The sequence below is a fragment of the Enoplosus armatus genome, chromosome 2, assembly GCF_043641665.1.
Source record: "Enoplosus armatus isolate fEnoArm2 chromosome 2, fEnoArm2.hap1, whole genome shotgun sequence".
Lineage (NCBI taxonomy): Eukaryota > Metazoa > Chordata > Actinopteri > Centrarchiformes > Enoplosidae > Enoplosus > Enoplosus armatus.
This window is the reverse complement of record NC_092181.1, coordinates 12919575-12943595: the sequence shown is the minus strand read 5'-3', so window position 1 is coordinate 12943595 and position 24021 is coordinate 12919575. Positions and strand designations below refer to the sequence as shown.

Here is a 24021-nt window from a genome sequence, read left to right as displayed (position 1 = left end):
TTGTTTGATGCTGCGACTGGTGGCAAAGGCCCAAATACAAGAACAACGGCAACTAGACAGAGCATACAAGGACCAGTTGCCTCTGTGATGCAGAGGGCTGTAGTTTGCTGAGTAGCTAGCCGTGCACCACAGCTGCTGCAGATTTGTTTACTGAGTGCCCGGTGTTCTCCCAGCAAATGTTGAGTCAGTAATGAAAGGCAGCACAGAGCAGCAAAGGAGCATTGATGAAAAAAAAGAGAGAGAAAAAAGGAGACTGAGAGAAGGGACACTCGACAAAGACGCAAGCAGATGCTCTTGCTAGCTCCTGCTCAAAACCCTGAACATGAAAACATTGCGCGGTGTGCTACAGTGATATCCTATGTTTTCAAAGTTACAGTGTGTTATGTAAGAGGATGTGAAGAGTCGCCATCTTTATGTATGTGTACATTACTAAGCAGATGGTTCTGATTGCTTTACAGACAAAGAAAATCTTGTGTGCATGTGAAAAGAAACACTGTGTCCATAAACTGAGTATATACAGTTATACAGCTGTAATAATGATATAAATAACTCATGGCAATCCTTTATCAACATCACTTGCATATAAATACACACAAGCCACAGCACAATGAGCACCTTAAGGCAGGTTCAGTATTAGTGATGTAAGGATCCGCCGGTGAGTTCATTAAAAAGCTACCGCTGGCTACAGAGGTCAGTGCGTGGGTGTGTGTGTGTGTGTGTGGCCCTACGAGTCGAGAAAACGAGAATGCAGAAGCTTAAACAACTGAGCCATGTTCTTCAGACTTAAACTAAAACATCTAAACAAGATTTTCCTAGGCCTTGAAAGAATTAGGCGTTATTATTGCCATTGTTATAAGCAACGGGATCCAGACTTGCATATTCTAATAGCACAGGCCTACTTTAATATAGTCAGCCTACCCACACCATATAGGAGCTTTATCTTGTCTTTATTTTATACTGACAGCAAGTGAAGGTGTGCTGTTGAACTACAATTATAATCACAAAGTTATTGTGCATACAGTGCAGTAAATCTGCTTTGCATACCACTGTATCTGTGCCAAGGCAAACTGAATACAAAAAAAAACTATTTATAATTCCCAACATGTTACATTTGTCTCACTGAATTTGGAAAATCAAAGTGAGAATAACGACGGTTGAAGGAGAATGTTAGATTTAAAGGACGATTTACAAAGCTTGCCAAGTGAAATGCCACTAAAAATGCAGCCAAAATAGAACCAACATACACAAAAATGAATAACAAAATCAAACTGAAAAAAGTTTGAAGATGAAACAATTTGCACACAGCCACCACAAAAGTGCCAAAATGAAAAAAATTAAATAAAATACAAAAAAACCAATCAGGAATCTATTCCAGGGCAATCTTTTTACTGTATTGGCACAAACCTGGGTGGCGTTTGCCCGCAGTGGACGTGGCAGAGTTTGGGGTAGTGCTGTTGGTAGTCGTAGAAGAAGAAGAGTAAGATGATGAGGAGGAAGAGGAGGAGGACAGGGTGAGAGCGCTGAGGGCTCCTGCAGGCAGTGGCTGGCCTCTCTTCAGTAGCTGCTTGTGCTCCTGCTGGCGGAAGCGTGGGGGCACCTCTCTGGGCGGGTAGCGAGCACTGGCAGAGGACAACTGGCACTGCTGCTGAGGGGGAGTCTGAGTCGGGAGTTGGCTACTGGAGGAGGCGCGCTTGCCATTGCCAGAAGAAGAGGAGGAGGAGGAGGAGGAGGAGAGGGGCAGCGTGGGGCTGACGGGGTGGAGGTGGTGGGGTGGGCCGAGACTGGGCTTAGTGGGAGCAGGCTCTGGCACTGGATGGATACAATACACAGGCACACACAGGCACACACACACACACACACACACACACACACACACACACACACACACAGACACAGAAAGACACATGCAGGTAGCAAGGTATTAATGTCTGGATTAACTCACTATTAGTCCTTTATATAACAGAAATTATATTTGGCTGGCGAGTGCTGACATTGGACAACGGGTGACAAAGAAAATAGTAGCTACATTGTTTTTTTCTAAACGGTGGTTTTCCTGAGCCTTAGTCTAGTTTAAAAAACACATTTTGGATTACAAAGGAATTGATTAGTGTTCTAATATTACTATACGAACTGCACAACAGCGGAGGTGTTAATAACTGAATCTGTTTGTCTGCACTGTATGTTGGTATGGACTATCCCTTTAAGTTAACTGCCTCATGCAACCTTTTGTAGAACATATGTTACTGGCTCAGACGCACTTTATGAAAAGGTCATATTTTTTCTGCTGACTGAACACCGACGCACACAAACACATGGAGACACCTCGTTTCCTCTTCATTACACTCTCTCTTTTCTTGCCCCCCCCCCGACACACACACACACACACACACACACACACACACACACACACACACACACACACACACACACACACACACACACACACACACACACACACACACACACACACACACACACCTTTCCCTGCTGGTATGGCCTCAGCCTGACCCTTTCCCTGTGGTTGCAGTGACCAGCCAGCCGTCTAATTGAGCGTTAGCCTGAAAGGTGTTATTATTAGCAGGACCTGGAGAGCTAGCAACCAAACAGATTGGCTTGGCTAAAGTTTCCAATTCAGGGTGCTGCAAGACTGAAGAAAAACAAAACCTGTCTGACCCATACAGTGAACAAGTATTATTGTGGAGGCTGAAGAGGATGTTGGAGTGTGAGTTTAGGTGGAGAGGGAAACTGAACTAGATGTGGTCGAGCAGCACTCTACCTGAGAGTTCCCTCCTGCACAGAAAAAAGATGGCTTTCATACTGGCTGCCAATAGCTAATGACCTAAGAGCTGCCGTGAATTACAGTTTCTTGGTCCATGGGTAAATGCATGTTATTGTTGATGATGTTGTTTTCTAATGTCCCTAGATAGATATGGTCGTTCTACACAACAGCTGAGACTGCCTTCACTCAAGGGAGGGGAAGAGAGAGACGCAGAAAGACACAGGTTGTGTGTGTTTCTGTGTCATCTATTTCCCACACAATGTGTTAATTAAAGCCTCAGTCTGTCCACTGTGAGAGTCTGAACTATTCCTACAGCAGTCCTGTACTGCAGTGCTGGCAATTAACCACACAGTGACACACACACACAGGCCAAACCTGCCACACTGGAGGTTAAAGTAAATTCAGAGCACAGAGGTATTCACTGTGTCTGCCAAGAGCTTGTCTAAAAGCATGGCTAAAAACAGAGGCCCTCTCAGTGAGCACAACACTAATCCAGTTGGCTGCCTACCTGCTAACACACAGAAACAGCAGTGAAATGAAGGAAACTTGAATTTGCATCAACACAGACAAATCCAAAATACAACTCCTCCACATGGAGAGGACTACATATGTATTAGTATTTGAAGGCAAAACATAAGTCTTTCTTTTCTTCTTTCCACATGCACCTTTACGTGTTTCTAGAAAACACTATAGACACATGCACGCTTTCACAGTTGTTTGCGCACCCTTTCACCAATGAGAGTTTAGTCAAACACACATACAGAGAGAGGGAGGGTGGAGGAGAGAGAGAGAGAGAGAGAGAGAGAGAGAGAGAGAGAGAGTCTGCCTCCCTCCAGCAGTATTTGGCTGGCTTGGAGCTGCAGCTGGTGACGCACATCTCTGATTAAATTCAGCTCAGCCCGCCTGATGCTGCCTCGGCCAACCAGACAGCAGGACGATGAATACACACTGTCCTGCCCCCTTTTCTCTCTGTCCTCCCCACTCCGCCCCCCCTCCCACCTCTGTCTTTCCATCAGCGGGTTGTTCCATTTTCAGAGTCTACCTGTCCCCCAGCTTGGTGTTATCTGCTCACTATGTTATCTTCATCCACCTTGATCCCTCATCTCTTGTGTTTCTGTCTCTTTTCTCTGCTGTCTTGTTTCTGTCTCCTTACCTTGCCATTTCACTGTTTCCAGCCCTCCATCTACCCCCGTATATATGCAGAAAATGTACCAATAAAAAACATTTAGGTGACCTACTTCAAAGAAAGAGGTGTTTTGGCTCTCTGTCTCTTTCAATCTCCTTCTCCACCTTTGCACATCTCCTTTCTGACAAACATCACAGTTGCAAAATAGTTTGCTTTCTCAAACAAACTTCCTTTTTAATCTGCCATCTGTCTAATTTGCCAAATCTTTGCAATGCAAACTTGCTAAAGGAGCTTCCTGAGCTTCCAGGGATGTCTTAGTTCCCAGAACAATTTAGTCAAAAACATACATATGGGTGTTGCTCAGTCAGCTCACTGTTTATATGCAGATGAACCCAGATGACAGACACAGTAGTCCCTGAGCTCAAGCATGCCTCAAACACACCCTGCTACATACAGCCTGTTTGTGTTGTTGTGGTAACAAGGGTGTATCCATGCTGCAACTCCCTTATGTTGCAGGGCCACATCTATTTTTTTCTGCACAAGCAATGACATATTTCTCTAAAATAATAATGATACATTTAAAACCACATTGTCACAAATATGTCCCGTAACATTATTATATGCGTGCAAAAAAAGCTACACTGATCTGTCATTTGTCAAGAAAAGTGCAGCTATAACATTGTCCAGCTGGGTAATATGTAACCATCTATGGTGTAATCTGTATTTAACAAGTATATCAGTGAGAATTAATGTTCTCCTGAGAGGGAAAGAGTGTGTGTATGCAGACATACACACACGCAGATGAGAGAGCAAAGAAATTAATGTGTAAGAGGTGAGAAGAATAGTATGTGTGAGAGACATAACCCCCCTCTGCCCTGAACAAACATAAATACATTTACTGAGACATGTCTTTTATTTGGACGAGGAGAGATCTTCTCTTAATCCATGATGGATTGGTAAGTGCTGCTGAATAGGTGGGGAGGGGGGGCTTTATAGAAAAAGACTACGAAGGAAAAAATGGAGAAAAGTGGGGAAATCCCTTAGATGAGAGTTCGTCTGTAAAAGATTAAATGAGGTAAGTGGAGAGTGTGCTTGTTACACTCACTGCCAGTGAAATGCAATGAAATCCACAAAGTACATTAGTGAAGTTGCAGGTTTATTGCATTTGAACGTAACTTCTCTGCTTATTAAGCCATTACTGTAGGTGAAGTTTCTTTCTATGACTACTAATTGACAGCTTCTAATATCAAACATATTTTATAAATATCTATTCCTTAATTTCAAGAAATCTACAAACTGGTCATGTTCCTAAATTACCTGACACAGTGGACATTTTGACTTGATGATGGTCAGGGGCTCATCTGACCACAAAAGTGAAAACCACATTCTTTGCCTTCGAGCTATCTGTCCAACCACATTAGACATTGGTAACTTTTAGATATCATCTTGATAAAAAAATGACATATATGAAATATATGATCCAAAGAGACAAAAATAAATGGAGTAAATAGACTGCCAATGAAGATCTTCAGCAGAGGCAAACAGAGTACAAGTTGTGTTGTGAAAACCAAATCTAGACTTTTATGTGGTGGTGGCCTTTGTACCTCTAATTGAAGTTGAAAAGGAGAGCCAATTAAATAAGCATTTGTACCAAGTGCACTGTAAATTCCATTAAACCCTCCAGCTGAGGCGCTCTCTGCAACCTTGCACCAAACTTTTAATTACAGCCCTTCTTCACACTAAATGGTTAATTACACACAATGAGAGAGAACGGGAGAAAGAGCAACAGCTTAAGAATAGAGAGCAAGTGAGCATAGATACCAGGCAGACCAGGCAGAGGGAAATGCATAAATAGAATCGGATACAGAGTTGAAAATCCATGAACGTGGCATAATGGGTAGGGTATCCGTTATTGTAAGGAACAACTGTGATTGGTTCCCTGAGCCCAGTGCCAAGCAGTGCAGGTTCCCACATCTCCTCTGTCTATTGTCTGCAGAGCCACTTTATTATGCAGCCAATGCTATGTTTATAGAAGGGGGAGGGATGGACACAACACACAGGCCTATATGCCCTACACAATGGTGCATTTCTTAATCCAGCTAAGAGGTAGGGAAGGTAAGGAAAATACAGCATGTTTTAAAGTGGGTTTACATCTGTGTACAACAATTTTATACATGCTGCATTTCAAGTGGGTTTATATAGGTGTACAATTGTGTGCACCAATGTTTTCTTTTATCTTATCAAAACAGGCAAAAGAAAAGAAGCATGCCTTAGTGACAGTAATGAAACAAGGTCCACTTGATTCGGTCCAAAAAACAGACTGAAAACAATATGGAGGCAGAGGCACAAATACATGGGTTTGCCAGGTGCATGAAGTGCACAACATGAAAACAATATACAAGTTTGGAGTGAGTTCATGACCTTTTCAATATCTCTAATATCCTTCCGCAAATTCTCTGTTGAAGCACAATAGCAATATGACTGCTTATCCCTTCCATGGAAGTAGTTATTCATTACACTAATCAATACCTTTGGTCAATAATCCACAAAATTGGTGACTATATTCTCTTTTAAGTGGGAGAAGTCACAGCAGATCTTGGCGACTAAAAATTTGAAATAAATAAATATTCATTTTAATGGAAGACAGTGATGCTAATATTTTTTGTATTGAAATTTCATAACATTATGTAATGTGTTACTGTGAAACAATACTGGTAAACATGTTCAATAAAAGGGCATTTGAAGCATATTGCAACTGTAATAAATATCTAAAGTTATGTTGGAACTACAAGAGCATGCAGAAATGAGACTTGGCCGTTTTGACACGATAACCAAGAGGATCTTTTCCTCACAGAAGGCAAATGTATGTGCATGTGTTAATGCACACAAGAGAGGGTCAAGTGGGTGTGTCTCCATGAGATCCCATCTGTCAGTATTAGTAGAGAAAAACAGAAACATCCTCACTCACACACAAAATAAAAGGCAAAATTTCTCACCCCTCACCCTTCCTATAACGGGCCGTTGCTATAGAGACTGACAGTTGCCTAACGCACCTCTATTTGCCTCTTGTGACCCCCTGTGCCTCCTGTGACCTCTTCCCATACCACAGCTCTTCCAACCCTCTCCCTTTCTAATTAATGCCCCCCACCCCCTCTCCATGCCAAGCTCTTTCTCAGGTCTCAGTTGTTCATCTCAGCTGAGCCTCTCTGACCTTTTGAGATTATGACAGAGTTACCCCAAGAAACCCTTTTTGCTTTTTAGGCCTTATATTAGCTAACTCACTCTCTAGGTCATTCAACAGGATCAAACTACACCTCCATCCAAGGTCAGTGCCTGAGGGTAACAATTGCCTGAAGGTACTTTTTTTTAATTTGATGGAAATATAGCATGATGGCATCTTAAACTTTTTAAGGCCGACACCCACATAAGAAATGTGGTCTCCCATAGTCAGAGCCCCGGGGTCATACCTAGAACAAAGAAGGCAATTGGAGAACCACTCATTTGTAGCCCCAATGTGATTTTCTCATATGTATGTGTATATATGAATAATATTACTCATATTCCAAGGCATTATATAACCTTACACTATATAGAATTAATAGAAACAATCTCATCAAGTCAAATTCAACTGGTACAATAATTTGGTGTCATTTTTTTTAATCTTCTTTCTACTGCTGTTTGACAATGACCTAAGGGAAGAGCAAGAGGAGCCCCTTCTGCAGGCATACAGGCAGTCTTTGAACCTTACAGACACATATATAAGTGAATACCTGGGCCTCAAAGCACAGACTGAACTGTCATTCATATAAGTTGAGCTACATCCTATTAATCTGCCTGACATTTGCTTTATGACATGAAGCAGCTCACTGTTGGGGGAAGAGATGATGGGGGAGGGGCGTGAGGCACCGAATGGGCTCTCTTGTCAGCAGCTTGTGAGTGATCATACAACATGAATACACAGATAGGAAAGCATTGTTTGAGTTTGTGCGCCCCTCTTGTTTCCTTTCTCCCTGCCCCGTCTCTCCCTGCATCCCTCACTCTCCTCTAGCACTTCACATGCATGCGGGGTGAGCACACGGGGGGTTGAGGAAAAACAATTATGCTTGGCAGTCATAAATCCACAGGACGTAATTCACAAGCTATTCACCATTAATTCATTGAGTGTTTATATATGTGGTTAACAGAAGAGAAAAGCAGCCTGAATGCTAAAGTAAATTAGCCTCTAATTAGATTGCGATTCATGAAATTCCCTTTCAAAAGTGTTGACGCAATTAATAGCATGTGAAATTGCAAATTAATCCAATACAGAATTATACGACACACTTGTGTTTATGTGCGTCTCTTGCCACTTTGAAAAATATAATGCTGTTATCACCGTGGTGACACCGTGTAAATATGTTTCTCCTCAGATGTGGTCGTTGGTGCCGAGCGGATCGAGGACAGAAATGAAACAGGCAGAAGAAACAGCGTGGGTTAGGAGGAAACTGCGAGACAGGCCTTTCATTTGTTCTCTAACCTTTCAGCAGTGAAAAGTGCGCAAGCAACAAAAATGGAGATTGCAGATTATCAGGTTGTGGGAACGCGTCAGATGCATTGTGGTATTACTGAGGCTTTCTGTGCCTGCATGTAGCCACCTGTTTCATGAATTGCATTTGTGTAACTTCCTGCTAGGGTCTTGTTTTCTCATAACTTCAATATTTGTGTGTACGTGCATGCTAAGAGCCACCGTGGCTTGTATATTACTGCCTTTGCTGTTTTGCAATTCCACAATGTAAGAATTTGTTTCAGAGAATGGATTGAAGTTGGTGTAGGGAGGAAGTGGAGGAAAGGGGTGTATGTCTTTTAATATGAATGTGGGAACCTTGGAACACAGATCTGCAGCTCGACAGATACGGTCATATGGTGTGCGCGTCTTGGCTTTGCATGTTTTGTCGAGGTTGGTAGGTATGTGTAGCAGTCTAACTGACTGATTGTGATTGCAGTGGTGGCAGAGATTGTGATGAAGCTGCGTGTGTGCTGGGGGTGAATAATCAGCATCCCTCTGAGGTAATGGGGACTAGGAGGGAGGAAGGGTGGGAGGGCCCTGCATCAGAGGTCCAGCCTGTGTGTGGGGGAGGTGGGTTGGGGCAGTGGGACACTGCCTCCTGGAACCCTGCGTTCGGTGAAGCTCCATGCCTAATGGGGGGCAGAGAAGTTAATTCCACTGCGCCAAAGCTTTATCTCATTTTCATACATATGAACGCGCCAGGCCGAGATCGATTACCGCAAACAAATTGAAATGCCTGGGACCAAGGAGGCCTGCAGAGAGGAAAGCGGAAAAGGCGTTGAGGATGGGGGAGGTGGTGTGCATGTGTATGTGTCTATGAATTTCTGAGAGTGTATAAGGAAGACAGAATTCACTGATATGGATGGAAAGACACAAATCACTACCGCATACTGATTTTCTCTCCTCCTGCATATACACACACCTCTATTATTTAGTGTCACGCATTAAAACTCAACTCATTCCAGTTGATGCCACCTTCCTTTTAAAAGATATTGCAGATGGGAGGTTATGAGCAAACTCACAGAGGTCCTGATGGCTCACGGAACGATTAGTCTTCAAACAGGACTTTCTTTATCTTTCTGTCTGCATGAGTACCCAACACATACACACAATCAGTTTCTCATTCAATGTCCCCTTTTCTCTCCATCTCTCATTAAACATACCATAAAATAAATGTCCATGTCATTAGTCCTTTTCTATATTAGCACTGTCATTGACTCCCGACGGTCATTTTTGGCCCTCGTCTAAAGTGCTCACTGCTTCATTACTTTCTTTCCTCCGGTTCCTTCCTTCATTTTTGCTTTTATCTGTCCCCAGAACGCCCTGTTACACTTCCTCTTTCTTCCTCATCCCTCCGTCTATTTCTTAGCTGTGCCCCTGTCCATGGGCCTCTCTCACAGGCAGAGTTTCAATATTTCCTCCCTGACTCTCAACGTTTTCTTTGCCGCGCCTGCCAGTAACACTAGGCACAGCCCACATACACACATTATGCTCTGTAGTCAGAAAGTATTAGTGCTGTAATACACTTTTCATTGTTTTGGCTCTAATCTGGCACACTAGACTTGACATAAAAATATGAGCTTTATATATACTGCCTACATTTTAGAAAAACGCAGAGACACATAGCTCATAGACAACCAATGAGGTTTTCTATAGCCAAACTACAACCAAAGTCAGTCACCTGACCCCCACCCAAATAACAGGCCCCTGAAACAAACAAAACGGCACAGCTGACACACAGGCCAGTCAGAGCAGCTACCAGGATACCAAATGTCTGCTGATGTATGTAACGGGTTGTGACTTGTGACTTGACTTTCAGTCCACTAAAATTGGAGGACTATGTTTAAAAATGGCCACAACCCCAAACTGTTCACCTACTGTCAAAATAAAAACCCTCAATTACAGCTGAAGGTCAGCACTTTAAACTCATAGTTGTTTCATTTAAAATCCAAAATGCTGCAGTGCAGAGCGGAAACAAAAAACCCCCATTGTTGATACACTGTAGTTACAACTAAATGTTTAAATACAAGATATATGTGGACAAACATATAGAGACATACACAGTACTGCATGCAGAGGCCCCAACAGAGTGTGTGTGTGACATTTATTTCTGCCCACATAATCCTTTGGGGAATGTGGATTGCCACCATCAGACATCCACAAACCTCTTCTAGCTCATGGTCCAGTCCATCATGCTAAATGTTCTAGATGTAACAAAAAAACTCAACAGTCAACAGTCTAGGTAGACGAATAAAGAGCAGCACGCACCCCTGCCTCATTACTACTGCTAACAAACTGTTGAGCAAGGCATTTAAACCCCAGCTGCACGAGTGAAGCTGTTCAGTGGCCAACAGATGAGACTGTGGATGTAAAAGGCAGCTACCAGGAGCGAATGTAAACTATGTGAGTGTGAACCAGGGTGTTCCAGGAAGCATTCCTGCTCAGTGAATCTGACCTGTGTAAATACGTTTTCTTTTAAATAACACTGCACAGTATTATATCTGCTTATTCTCTAATGTTCTCTGTTGCTCTGTGAGTATGTGATTTATTTGTGACAAGGACCCTTTGTCAGAGTACTGTACATACAGATATCGTGCAAATTTAGGACTGAATCATAATAAATATGATATGAATAATAAAGCCTGGAGAAGTCTGTTTTTTTTTCTCTGAGAAAAGCACATGAACAGTGGCATTAAATGTTTATTCAAATCAGAAGCAGCTAGCTTTGTGCAGAGGCTTTGAGACTTGGTTAATAGGCCAAGCTCACAGTCAGGGCAGTGAAACACAGGGAGGGTAATTAAATAGACAGGTCACAGTTCAAGGCAAGCTGTAGTGACCTTTGTTGAAGCCCAACAGTTACGCCCAGATGGCCAAGCTGCTGCTCAAACTGGGGGAGGATAGGCGCCAACAGACACACTAGGCGGATTTAAAGGTAGCTCAAATTCTGTGCCGTCTTCACCCACACCCTATCATATAATATCAAAACCTATTTCACGCATTTTGCATTAATTACATCATGCATCGACTGTAAATGCTGGGATGACACCAGAGTGGTGCTAGGTGAAAAGACAATGAAGCAGGGGGAAAATTCAGGTCTAAAAGCAGAGACATAATACAGGACCACAAGAAAGGGAAAGGGCCAAAGATGGAGGAGACAGGGCCTCGTACATCTGCTTAGGACCTGGCTCAATCGCTCACACGGTTATTCATTTATTTCAATTCATTATCATATTTATAAAAAGCAGGAAAAAACCTTGCACATACACTGAGACAAATTGGTGTGCATATGCGAAACTGTCGTGTTACTATAGCTGTGAGAACATATTACTTACTGTACAAATGTTAACCCCTTAAATTCTGCCACTAAATGCCAATATCAAACCTAACTTTATATTCTATATCTATTCATAAAGCAAAAGTATACAAATCAAATAATTAGACAGATGTTCATATATCTCTTGCTTCAACAATTCACAAATCAAAAAAAAATGAATGTGCAAGTCTGTCACTGGGACAACTGAGAGCAGCAACATGATGCATTTTGTAAACATTTCAAACACAACTAGAGCTAATTTAACAGCAATACAACAAGAAAATCTATTTTAGCATCTTAAGAGAACACCAGGGGGGCATGTGAGGACACTGTTCTTTTAGTCCTACTCTCTCTGCTTTTCAGCTGAACTCCATGCCTCTTTTATTCCACTCCTCCTCTCCCGTCCTTCTTTATCCCATCCCCCCCATCTCCCTACCCACACCACACTCAGTGTGCTGTCTGGGTGCCCTCACGCTTCACTGCCTGGTGCTGCGGGCGTACCGAGCGTCACTCTGCATCACTCTGCATTAGACTCCACTGTATTTGCTCTGCAGTGTGTGTGTGTGTGTGTCTGAGAAACAGAAAGTCAAACGGCACCTTTGTGAATGCATGTGCAAACTGTGTGTGTCCATCTGTGTACGACAACACTAAATGCTATGTGTATAATGCGTGTATAATATGTATGCGTGTATGCCTTTACGGGTCAGTGTGTGTTAATCAGAGCTGATTAATGTATAACAGTGGTTTTAAATGCAGTTTTAGAAAATGAGGTAGATGAGAGGGTGCAGTTTATTTGACCATGACACTCACCTTTGGGTTTCTGATCAGCAACCTGCAGGGAAAGAGAGAGAAATGGACTTAATACAATAATAAAAAGAGAAATGGACTTGGAAAAAGCATGTGCATCACTTTCACCATCACCTTTTTCTGAGCGATGTCCGTCTTGGTCTTTTCTTCTTGTTTTTTCTTTTTCTTTTCTTCCATCAAATGGTTCTCTTTCTTCTGTTGCTAGCTTCTCACAGCTGCCAACAAGAAAGGGAAAGAGTAATGAGTGAAACATGAGGGAGAGGGGCTTGGATTCAGCTCAAATGCTTAGCGTCCTTCATTATTACAATTATGCAGACCCATGTGCATCACACAGTTTACACATGTATGACATTCAGCCACATTCACATTGTCTGCGCAAAAACACACACTGTGCATATAAACTTTCAACCCCTTCCTTTTGATCCATGTGTAAGTCAGAGCCAAAGTGCACTCAGTGTCTGGAAAAAGTTTTCCATCCACAATCATCACTTCGAACAAAAATCATGGTCTAAAACTGAAAGGGAGAATGAAAGGAAAGGAAAATGAAAAGAAAAAAAAGGCACACATTATGTGAGTTAGAGTGAGAGATAAAGAAAGAGGGAGAGAAAGAGAGAGAGAGAGTGAACAGTAAGAGTGAAGGCCAGTGTAAAGGGGCTGGTTTATAGACAGCAGGAAATGGCAAGAAAATAAAAAGGCATGGTATTAAAAGGACTGAAAGGAAGACAACGTAAAGGCCAACAGACTGACAGAATAAGACACAAAGCCTTTTTACAAAGATCTGTTTCCAGTGGGCGCGAGTCAAACTAGCTAGCCCGAGGGCCAGGGAAACTAAGTGCTTCATTTCAGCCTGTATTTCCTTTGGCTCAGATTTAGTGACAGCTCCTGGAAACTATTAGAGGCTTGAGCCGGGCCATAGGGATCGAATGCGCATGTGTTTAGTCTTCACTAAGTGCAATGGACACTAATCTATAATACAGCACTACGTCATATCAAACCTATGATAGCACTCTCTAAAACGTGCAAATACAATCAATCATCTCCATGTCAGTCTAAAATAATGGCCTAGTCCTATTTGCTGCATGTATACACACACACACACACACGCACACACGCCTGCCTTGTACAATAAGACATGGTGCTTCATGCTCAAGAACTGGAAGGACATGACATTCTTTCAAAGACTGCCCCACTGGTCAAGCAATATGTTGAAACTCGACAACACGGAGTTTCACGAAAATAATCACTATCCTCATACAGCAAAACAGTACTTTCAGTCAATCAGTCACAAAGTTGGATTGCATGTATTCTATCGTCTAGTGTGTGTGATACTATTTTGTCTTGGAGAGTCAGAGAGTTAGTTGATCATCTTGCCTAAAAACGTTGGGCTGTGTTGAGAGTAATGGCTAAATGATGATATCCGAATGTGGTCTGACAATTCATGATTAAAATTAATTTATCAACAGAATTTATCAGCCAAAATGTTGATTAATTGAAAAAAAAACAAATTGATAGATTAATCGATAATGAAAATCATTAGTTGAAGCCCTACTGTGATTAATGTGTACTGTCCCTGACAAGTAAACTAAACACAAAATACAAAATATGCCTACACAGGGATTGGATACGAATCAAAATCTGAATGTATGAATGAATCATAACGCTCATAACAGAAGATTAATGAAAGGCCTGCCTCCCACTGAGCTGCCCACTGGCAGGGGGAGGGAGCTGTCAATCAAAAAGACAGGAGAGGCCTCACAGAGACTGTCTGATGGTGTGGTAATATCTGTATGGCAGTAAGGTAGAGAAAGAAAGAGAGAAAGTAGACATGGGTTAGACAGAAATACAGATGGGCAGAGAGAGAGAGGGAGGAAGAGACATCGAACACTGTTGTCAACAGTGAGTTTAGAGCCAACCCTTGGGGAAGACTGCCAGACTAGTGGCCATGGCAGCAGGATAAAATGAAAGAAAGGAGATATCCCTACATTTCTTTTTTTTTTCTCCTCGATCTGGATTTTCTCTTCCTCATTCCCCGTTCGCCCTTTCATTGCTCGCTACTGCTCCCTCCCTCTCTTAGATTCATACACACACACTCAGTCCCATTTTTCATACTGAGGAGTCTATGTGTGTGTCATTGTGCTATCTCAGCAGCTAGGGGAAAGCAGCCCTCAGGTAATAAATAGGAGCTCAGGTTATGTGTGTGTGTGTGTGTGTGTGTGTGTGTGTGTGTGTGTGTGTGTGTGTGTTTGTGTGCATTCAGATAATTATATGCATGTGTATGTGTAGTATGTGCAGTGTATGTGTCCATCTAGCATGATGGTAAGACACAGCCACCAACTGCCATAAAACCCTACCTAAAGCTGTACGACACAGTGACAGCATGCAAGCAGAGGCAGGCTTTTGCCATTAACTCTGTGTGCTAGATTTTTCTTTCAGCATCAGTTGCTAGCGACAGAGCCTCTCTACTACAACTGACTGTGTCGTCCTGGAAGTCTCACCCTTTACCCCCCAGATGATAGTGGATCTACCCTATCTGGTTACTACTGCCGCTGTCACAGATGACGACAAGAAATTAGTGTTGGGGAAATCCGGACAGGGGGTACAAATACTACAACAACAACAACACCACCACCACACCCGCACAAGGATATGTATGTTATGTGTCAACTCACTATGGAAAGCTTATAGTTTAACTGTTTTTTTTAATTTACTGTAATGTTGGAGGCAGCCTGGTAGAAAAACAACTATGTGAAATGTGAGAGAGAGGACAGTTGTCTTTTGAGCTGACGTAGTCAATGCCAAAGTTAGCTTCCCTCCTGACCTCCGTTGCCCCGGCATATATACTTACCTGCCTCTCCCCCTCTCACCCAGTACTGCTGACACCAGCACCTCCACAGCACTGACCCCGTGGTGTCTCTGTGCTGCCTTCCAGCATCAGGTTTACCCTCACTGGCAGTATGACAGTGCAATTAGGAAAAATATGTCCTGTTTTGGGGTTACTGACCTACACAGCCACAGCGTGTCATTTAGTCTTCTCTTACATTAAATGCGCTTTGATCACCTTAGCCAACATAATGTAGCCAGTAACTAAACCAGTAATTATTGAACTCTTGCCCTTAAAAACAAAACACATTAAATATTATCAAAAGGCACTGTTAAAATAAAAATGTATATATATATATATATATATATATATATATATATATATATATACACATACATTTGCTAGCATACAACAAGTTAGATATGGTAAATATCAATGCAATTTGTATTGGATGCATATATAGGCAAACAGACAAGCCGGGGTCTTAAGAGCCAAAATGACTACCATCCCCTGACATTTATAAAGCAATTCCACAGGAAATACAACATATGAAGGCCTAACGCTTTCCTCCTTCCTCTATCTTTAAGTAGTACTGCACACTTTAACGTGCTTTTGAGCTGTAAACTAAATTATATGACTGTAATGTGATGAAACACATGAATGCTGGTGTTAATACATGACATTTATTTCCCACTTCCCAATTTAATGGGTTGAAAATGGCTCAACACGCCATCTAGGCCACTATTTTATATCAGCCCTGAACCACGCAAGATGCAATGCTGACATGGAGTCATCCTGTTGGGACTTATCTATGTCACAAAATGTATATTAAAACATTTCTTAACGCCCTCTAATCAGAGGTGGGAGGCCCACCTCTCCCTGCCCTTGAGTGGAAGTCTGAGTAATCGCGCTCAATTTCAAATATAACAGCATGGCTACGGCTATGTACTGAGTGGAGTAGGAAAACACCCCAAGTCTCAGCAAACTGGGGCCACTGGGAAATTGTGAAGAAGTTGCCTAGTGAGGCAGAATCCTCTTTTCCTGTGCTGCACAAAACAGTTCCATTTCCTGAGACTATAGGGCTAAACTACAGAGAAGGAGGCATGACAACAGGAACACACTGTACAGAAATGAAGGGGCTGGAAACTCACAACACACACAAACACAGCCACACAAAAACACACAGACACACACAGGGAAGCTTGATGTACACAGGCGGGAGGCAGCCTGTCTGATGCCTGTCTTTTTCCAGCAATAAGATGCAGAGGAGAGGGAGGTAGGAGGAGGAGAAGGAGAGATGGATGGGGGGGGGGGGGGGGGGGGGTATGAGAGGAAGGGGAAAAAAACAGGCGGAGGATGAAAGCAGACGCAGAGCAACACCAATTAAGTACGACAGCCGCCGGAGAACCAGACAGGGCAGAGAGAAAGAAGAGAGACTATGCTAGAAGAGGGAAAAGACAGAAAAAATCCTCACTGGAGAAATGGAGGAGTTGGAAAAAAAACAGATCGGAGCACTATTGAGGCTGGCAGACAAGGAGAGATGGGGGGCGAGGAGGGGGAAGAAAGAGGCACTGAAATATCCTTGCACCTTGATCGCTAGTATCTGCAGAGATGCAGAGAGAAAAAATGTGGGGTGAGAAGGAAAAGCATGCAAGGGTGATAGAAAAAGAGAATAAGGGGAAGGGGAGTAAAAGGCGCTGCGCTCATGTGAAGACTGAGTAAGACAAAGGAAGAGACACACAGAGCCGGAGTGAAACTTGAAAAGGGAAAGAGCTGCAAAGAAATTGTGCAGCTTCATGTGTTCTGAACGGCTGTCAGATCAACCGCAGACACAACACCAATCACAAAGGAGGGGGAGAAGAGGGAGGAGGAGAAAGAAGAGGAGAGACTTTCCTCTCTCAGCAAAAAAAAGTGATATGGTCAGGTCCTGGCCACAGAATGAACATTACCATTCAGCCAGCCACCCAGTTCGGTGGCATTAGAGAAGCCACAGGGCTTTCTTGATCCTTATTGCATGGAACATTATCATGGACAACCCTGACCTGGGGGAGAATTCCTTAAAACCTGCTACTGTTGCTACAGGCCTCAACTACTCTTCTCAAATGTGTGTGCGTTTGTGTATACTCGACCCGATTGGCTTGGGGAAAGCAAGCCTGTAAATTCCACACTTGATGAGCAGTGATAACAATGTTGTTGTTGGTGGGTGTTTCCATCGCTCAGTAACACTAACAGTCTCACTGGCCGCTTGGTTTGTGAGCATTCTGTGCATACCAGCTTTGCTTTCAGCAGGTGGAGTGAGCGGCTTGTGAAAATATAAAACACTCTTTATTGGTTAAACTATTAGACTGGACTTGCTCAATGAACTGTGGCATAAATATTCTTGGTTGTTGGAATCTGTAGACGAGGGACTGACTGAGGGCGAGCAGGTGGGTGGAGAGCGCAGATGAAGGGGGATGCAAGATAGAGAAAGAAAGTCAAAGAATCAGATAGTGAGAAAGTCAGACCTGCACTATAAATAACAGCTTTGAGGTTTGCCTCCAGAAAATTAGCTCTCAGTGACTTGGCTGCTTCCTCTGCCAAGTCGATATGAAACTTTAACACGATGGCAGCTCATTAAATAGGAAAACAGCACAATGCACAAGACCAAGCAGGCTTGCTCCCTGCCAGCACCACAGCTAAAGCTTATTGAATTCAAGAGGAAGCTGTCAAGCTGAGTGTGTTGGTGTATGCGTTTGTCTTTGCCTGCTATGACTGCTTTGTGTTTATGAGAATATGTGGTTGTGCATTTTCTGCATATGCCTGCATATTTTGCACATTTGTTTTAATCCGTGTGCCCGGTGAATCCCTGTCTTGAGGTCTGGATAGTTATGAAGTGTTATTAGCATTAATACAATGGCTGACCTCTCATGATTAACCTCAAGCAGGAGTGCCTCAGCCTTTTTTTTTTTTGTTTTACCAAAGGCCAAAACTGAACACCTCTAAATGTAGACTGGCACTCATTAATTAAGCTTTATACCACAGCCACAGAAGGAATGTGTTTCTGATTGGCTACGTGGAAAGTGATTCAACCTGTATTTTTGGGACACCATGTGTCTAAATATAAAAAGGGGGAATACTTTGCCTATGCCTCGTCCACCATTTGCTACCTCAATCTGCATTATTACTAACAATATTTTTACTTGGGAGGTTGGGAGGAGTTGGACATAAGTAGAGTCTGAGAATGGTCTTTAACTTCTGTTTCAAATGCTGCACAGCCTGCCTTCACTGCAACATCAAATTGTCAAAACCAGAAGAGCCAACCTAAATCAAAGGGCACATACCTACAAACATGATACAACCTGATGTTAAGATAAATTTGCTAATTAGCTCGGTTGAGCTATACTCCCCTCAAGGTGACTTTTACACCAAAGCCATTTCAGTATCAAATTATTAGTAAAGAAGGAAATATAATGTATTGGGCTAACAGTTGTCTTGTCCCAATTCTTTAGTATTCTCAGATACTCAATGCCTTCATTAATATGAATGAGGCTATGCCAAACTCTGTTGTTAAAACCTAATCTGCCCACGAGAAATACTATTTTATAATTCAACTGGGTCACAACTCAAAGATCACAAAATAATTTTTGTTGATAATTTCCGGCAGTTCTATTCAATCGAACTAAGTCTCACAAATATGCTCTAACAATCAAAATACACAAGGTAAAAGTAAGCTTCATTGTCAAACTTCATTGACAGTACTCAAGTTGATATTAAGGCGATAAAACAGTCAAGACAGCAAACAAGTGACATGAGCTAACTAGCCTTAGCCCCATGGTCCCAGCATAGGGGCAGGCAGCACATATTAACTGAGGGCTTTGGAAGCGCTGTAGGGCCTTCGTCCTTTTACATAATGAGAAAGGCTGTCCAATGTTGGTTTGGAGCAAGTAAAAAGGAACACTGTAGGTTGGATGTCCTGCATATTCTCTGTCAGCTTCCATGTGATGCCTCTCTCCTTCTCTCCACGTCTCTTCAATTAGCCGACATGGAGCAGAGGGAGGGAAGGAGGCCCCCACCAAACCTCGGCACATTGAACATTCCCCTGGACCCCTGCCAAGACTCACAGGCAGCAGCTCGCCGGTTTCAGCTTCGCCTCCCCCATCCCCCTGCTTCCTTCCTGGCCTGGCTTACCCCTGGTGGGCCCCATAAGCCCCTGCCCCCTCCATTGGCACACAAGTTGGACAAGAAGACGGGGGTTACACAGACCCCAAACCCCCCCACAACACCCATAGGACTCTTCGGTTACAACTCTCCTGTACCTCTTTCACGCAAAATCCCTTTGTATGACATAATAATGAACAGGAGTTTATCTTTGTATACGAGACTACCAGCCACAAGCAAATACCTGGTGGCTGCCCTTCACACAGGACTGAAACTATACTTTAAAAAAAACAACATATTATTTCACTGTATAAACTGTTTAAAACGTGAATGCAGCTTACACTCTTATACACTTGCAATCGGGAAATGCTGGATTTACGGCTGGGAACACTACAGGATAAGATTATGACTATCATAACATGAGATCACTGTCTTGTACAGAAGCAGATCAGTGTCAGACCTGTGCTGAACACTGGTTGAGACCATAAAGACCCAGGTTGCATAAACCCCTCACAGGAAACCTTTGAATGTCGAAGCCAGTCTGGGCACTTGGAAGTGTTAATTACAGATTAATATTGTTTGTTCTCAGGGTGATGTCCAGCCAACTTCGGATATTACAACTATTTCTGGTGTCCTGCGCACCTATAGTTACTACTGTCCACACACATTCCCCCTTCGCTGGCTCTCTCTCTCACACACACACACACACACACACCCACACGCACACACTCCTCAATTAGTACAATGGCCACAGCAAACACAACGGCCTGGCAAGTCTTTATCTGGCCCCTTGATTTCAAAATAGACGTCCATAGAGCAGAGGAAGAGGGTAATGGCTTTTGGCAGCCTCAAGGTGAATCCAGTTGATTCTACTGTCAACGCCTCCCCACTAGAGAAGCACCCTGCTGCAGTGCTAAGCACGTTATCTATCAGAACTGTGCCAGTAGTTTGAAAAGCCTCATAATCACAGGCTCAGTAACTACCACGGTCAGGCCTGGGCTAAGGTCAATGATGGGAGAAAGGGATAGACAACACAAGCCACTTTTCCCAAAGCAAGACTAAGTGGGATTTACCAGGGCAAACACAAAGTGTTTGACAAGGGATAGAAATAACTTTTTGTTTATTTGAAATCTCCAGGGCAAATGGACTGGGCTGTACAGAAATAAAAATTCAAAACAGAAGAACCAAAACTGTGTATCGGGGATACAGTGACAAGCAGGCCCATTCCTGTCACATTTGGCCCTGTAGTGGAAACATGGCTCATATAGCAACCTGAGGACTGGACCAGTGCTCATGTTTTGTCTTTAAAGGGTCGGACGAGGGGAGGCAAGCTTTGGGTTTCCTTTTAAACAAATGACCCTGCCCCTTCAGTGATAAGAGGCTACAGATGGAGTTACTGCCAGGGTTTGTCCTCATGGCTTTGTTACAATACACTCTAATCAAAACAATGTCTAGATGCCAATGGCCTACAGCCTGGTTGGATCCGGAGCCAACATGGGTTATGGGTTTCCTGCTAGTGTGCTGCCAAAATGGCAAAAAGTAGTAATATAAATCATTGAGTCTGGGCCCCAGTGAGAGACTCAATTTCTCACAAAAAAACGATAATGCACCTCAAGATTGAGAATGTTCAGAGTTGTGCAATGTCTGTGTTTAGATTTGCAGATGTTGGCATAGGTTGATAGTCTATAGGGAACATGGAGAGTCTATCAGTGCTTCCAGAGGATAATTTAGGCATTCCTTTAGAACCAAAAATAACAATATACTACTCTGTAAACCAAACATTTATAAGACTGTTCAAAAGGAGAAGCACAGCTGACATCTTCATTGCAACATAACACGTCTTGCCTCGGGGGGAACCCCAATGCTGGTAACCTAACACCCATACACACCCCTAATTTGATCTGGTGCCCTTCAGATGAGTCACCTGCTGTGGATGTAGTGGTAGCTATGGTGCTAAAGCAGTTGCGTCGGGGAAGGGTATGCCTAACTGTAAGGTATTTAAAAGAACTAGCAGACTCCCTTCCTCCTCTTACCAGGCCTTAGGTTTTTCTTTTGACCCTATTCACTAGTTTTACATACACACCAGAGGGCCCCTGCAACATCTTTTCACAGCCACCCCCTCACTGCGTGCTCTTCAGCCTTTTGGAAAGATGGGCGTGCATATGGGAGGACCCTTGACCCTGCGTAAGAACAGGGCTCTGTGTGTGTGACTGTGAGTCAGCTGGGTGTCTAGGGCATGCAGGAGGCAGCTCATGACCTGATTAACAACTGCAGGGCATTAAGCAACTGCCAGGGCTTTGAGCTTGACATAAATGGTCACACACTCCCGTGGCAAAAAACGTCAGGCATTCCACGTGTGCATTCACTGGCTGATTCAGACACAAACACACAACATCTGCGACAACACACTTACATTCCAAGACACGGCACAGACATACACACAAATGTGTGTGCACCGTACACACAAATAAATGCCCGAACAGTCTCCCCATCCGACTGCAAATGTACACATGTACGTGTCCCACTGCTGCTCACGCGCATTTTTCATTTCATCACTTCACTGGTGTGTGACGACAGAGATAAGACAGTGGTGACAGAGATGTCAGGGGGGGGGGAAAGGGGGTTTGAAATTGAACGGGAAATTATGTACTTCAATTAAGACACGCGGAGGAGATATTAAAAGCTATACTCCAGTGCCTGGGGACAGGATGCAGGAAGGGGGGATGCAATGGAAGGCGACAGTTCAATCAGAATCCCCGGCTTTCTCACCGAGCCGGGGGGGGGGTGGGTGGGTGGGGTGTGGAGGGAGGGAAGAGAGACAGGACAGCTATGTTTAATAATGTACTTGGAATTAGTGTAGTGGAATGTACAATAGTGTGCAAGATACATGATGTGATACAGCAAAGACTAAAGAGGAGTGACAACGGAACAATCGGTATTAAATGTAAGAATGTGCCTCTGTCACATTGAGAAAACACTGCAGCTACAATGTACAGGCACAAAACAAAACATCTAACAAGAGTATATAATCCAGCTGTCATAATACAGCCCTACTCTGTCAACAATCAACATATAGATAGAAAAGCCTATTAGCACACCACTACCTTCTAATAACCACAGAAACGTTGAAAAAGGCCAGGCAATCCTCTCAGTCAGTTCAAGAAACCATCACATTACACGCTCACATGTACAGAGTGTGTCCCAGTCCACTCAGCCAATCATGAAAGAGCTATGATATAACACAAAAGTTCCCAACATTTTCACGTCAAGCCCCTTCAAACAAACAAACACATACTAAATTTAGTCACCAGCCTCAAAATGAGTATCCAAAAGCAGCACATGGGAGAACACATTTGATCAGAGTCAGTCTGGGGGTTTTTCTCATCAATCCAGCATCACATTACACTATTCCTAATTTTGCAGGGGACCCCCTTAAAAACCCTTTGGGTGCTCTCTAAGCAGACTACTGGGTCTCTCTATAATATGATAACCCAGTTTTATTTCTGGGGACACAACATGAATATTGTGAAGAAATATATTGTGGCACCAGAAATAAGCACAGATAATTGTTAATGGATGTTTTAATTACGCGCTTGACATTGCTTGCTGTAGTACAAACGTTGTCTCTGGGCTGGACTGAGATATATCAGAGACATGAGTTAACGCTCTGAAAAATAATGTTACGATATAGTTAGCTATTTTGTCTATTTATCTAACATTACAGCTAACTTCTGTCCTATTCCCCCACATGTCGCTGCGATTTTGATTTTCAAACACTGATCAGCAATGACGTTCATCGTGAGAGAGACGCTATTCATTTGAAACTTACCTTGCGTTAACCACAGCTTTGGCAGCTTTCGGTGAGAGAGTCGGTGCATGGCAGAAAAAATATGCAAAAAAGCATTCTCCGATGTCTTCTTCTAAAGTTACCCGTAAAGAGATGGAGCAGAGATTCAGTCGCAATTAAAGTCAGACTTGGCAGATAAGCCGACTGCTGCTGAAGCAGCTTGGTGACAAGATACCGAGGTAAACAACGGCTACTCAGCCAGATATACACACAGCAAGTACGGTAGTTTACGCTTTAAGCGACAAAAAAATGTAAAATATGCCGTGAAATTACACTATGCCGAAAAACAGTTTGTTAAAACGTCGCGTTATAATGGGGGGCGGGGAGGGGAACGAAGCACCACTAACAACAAAAACAACCAAAAAAACGAACACGAATAAAATGACTTTTAAAAGCAGCTAAATTGTGTAGGCTAACGTTATCGCTGGTTGACGTTGTAAGTCGTCGACCGTTGCGAGGTTTTGCAAACCAGAGAAATCAGGCAGTTTTCGTTAAAAAAAAAAAAAATCGCCGATGAGTTCTTGCGTATTAGAGCAAGCCGACGGCCAGCCAGCCAGCCAGCCAGCCAACTTGTTTTAAAGTGCAAAAGAAATGTTTTTGTTTAGGTCGCCAGCTGGACGACTAGCGACGGGCTGGCTACCGCGA

General features: G+C 43.1%; 1 protein-coding gene across 1 annotated transcript in view; it reads right to left on the bottom strand.

The window, feature by feature from the left end:
• tnrc6c2 (trinucleotide repeat containing adaptor 6C2) overlaps window positions 1–23541 on the bottom strand; it is a 47429-nt gene extending 23888 nt beyond the window's left edge. The window contains exons 1-4 of the mRNA XM_070914521.1: window positions 23359–23541; window positions 12686–12786; window positions 12575–12596; window positions 1405–1809 (exon numbers count right to left, since the gene is read on the bottom strand). Coding sequence (XP_070770622.1) covers window positions 1405–1809; window positions 12575–12596; window positions 12686–12748 — 490 coding nt within the window. The 5' untranslated portion in view covers window positions 12749–12786; window positions 23359–23541. The remainder of the gene's footprint in view (window positions 1–1404; window positions 1810–12574; window positions 12597–12685; window positions 12787–23358) is intronic.
• Window positions 23542–24021: the final 480 nt, after the last annotated feature.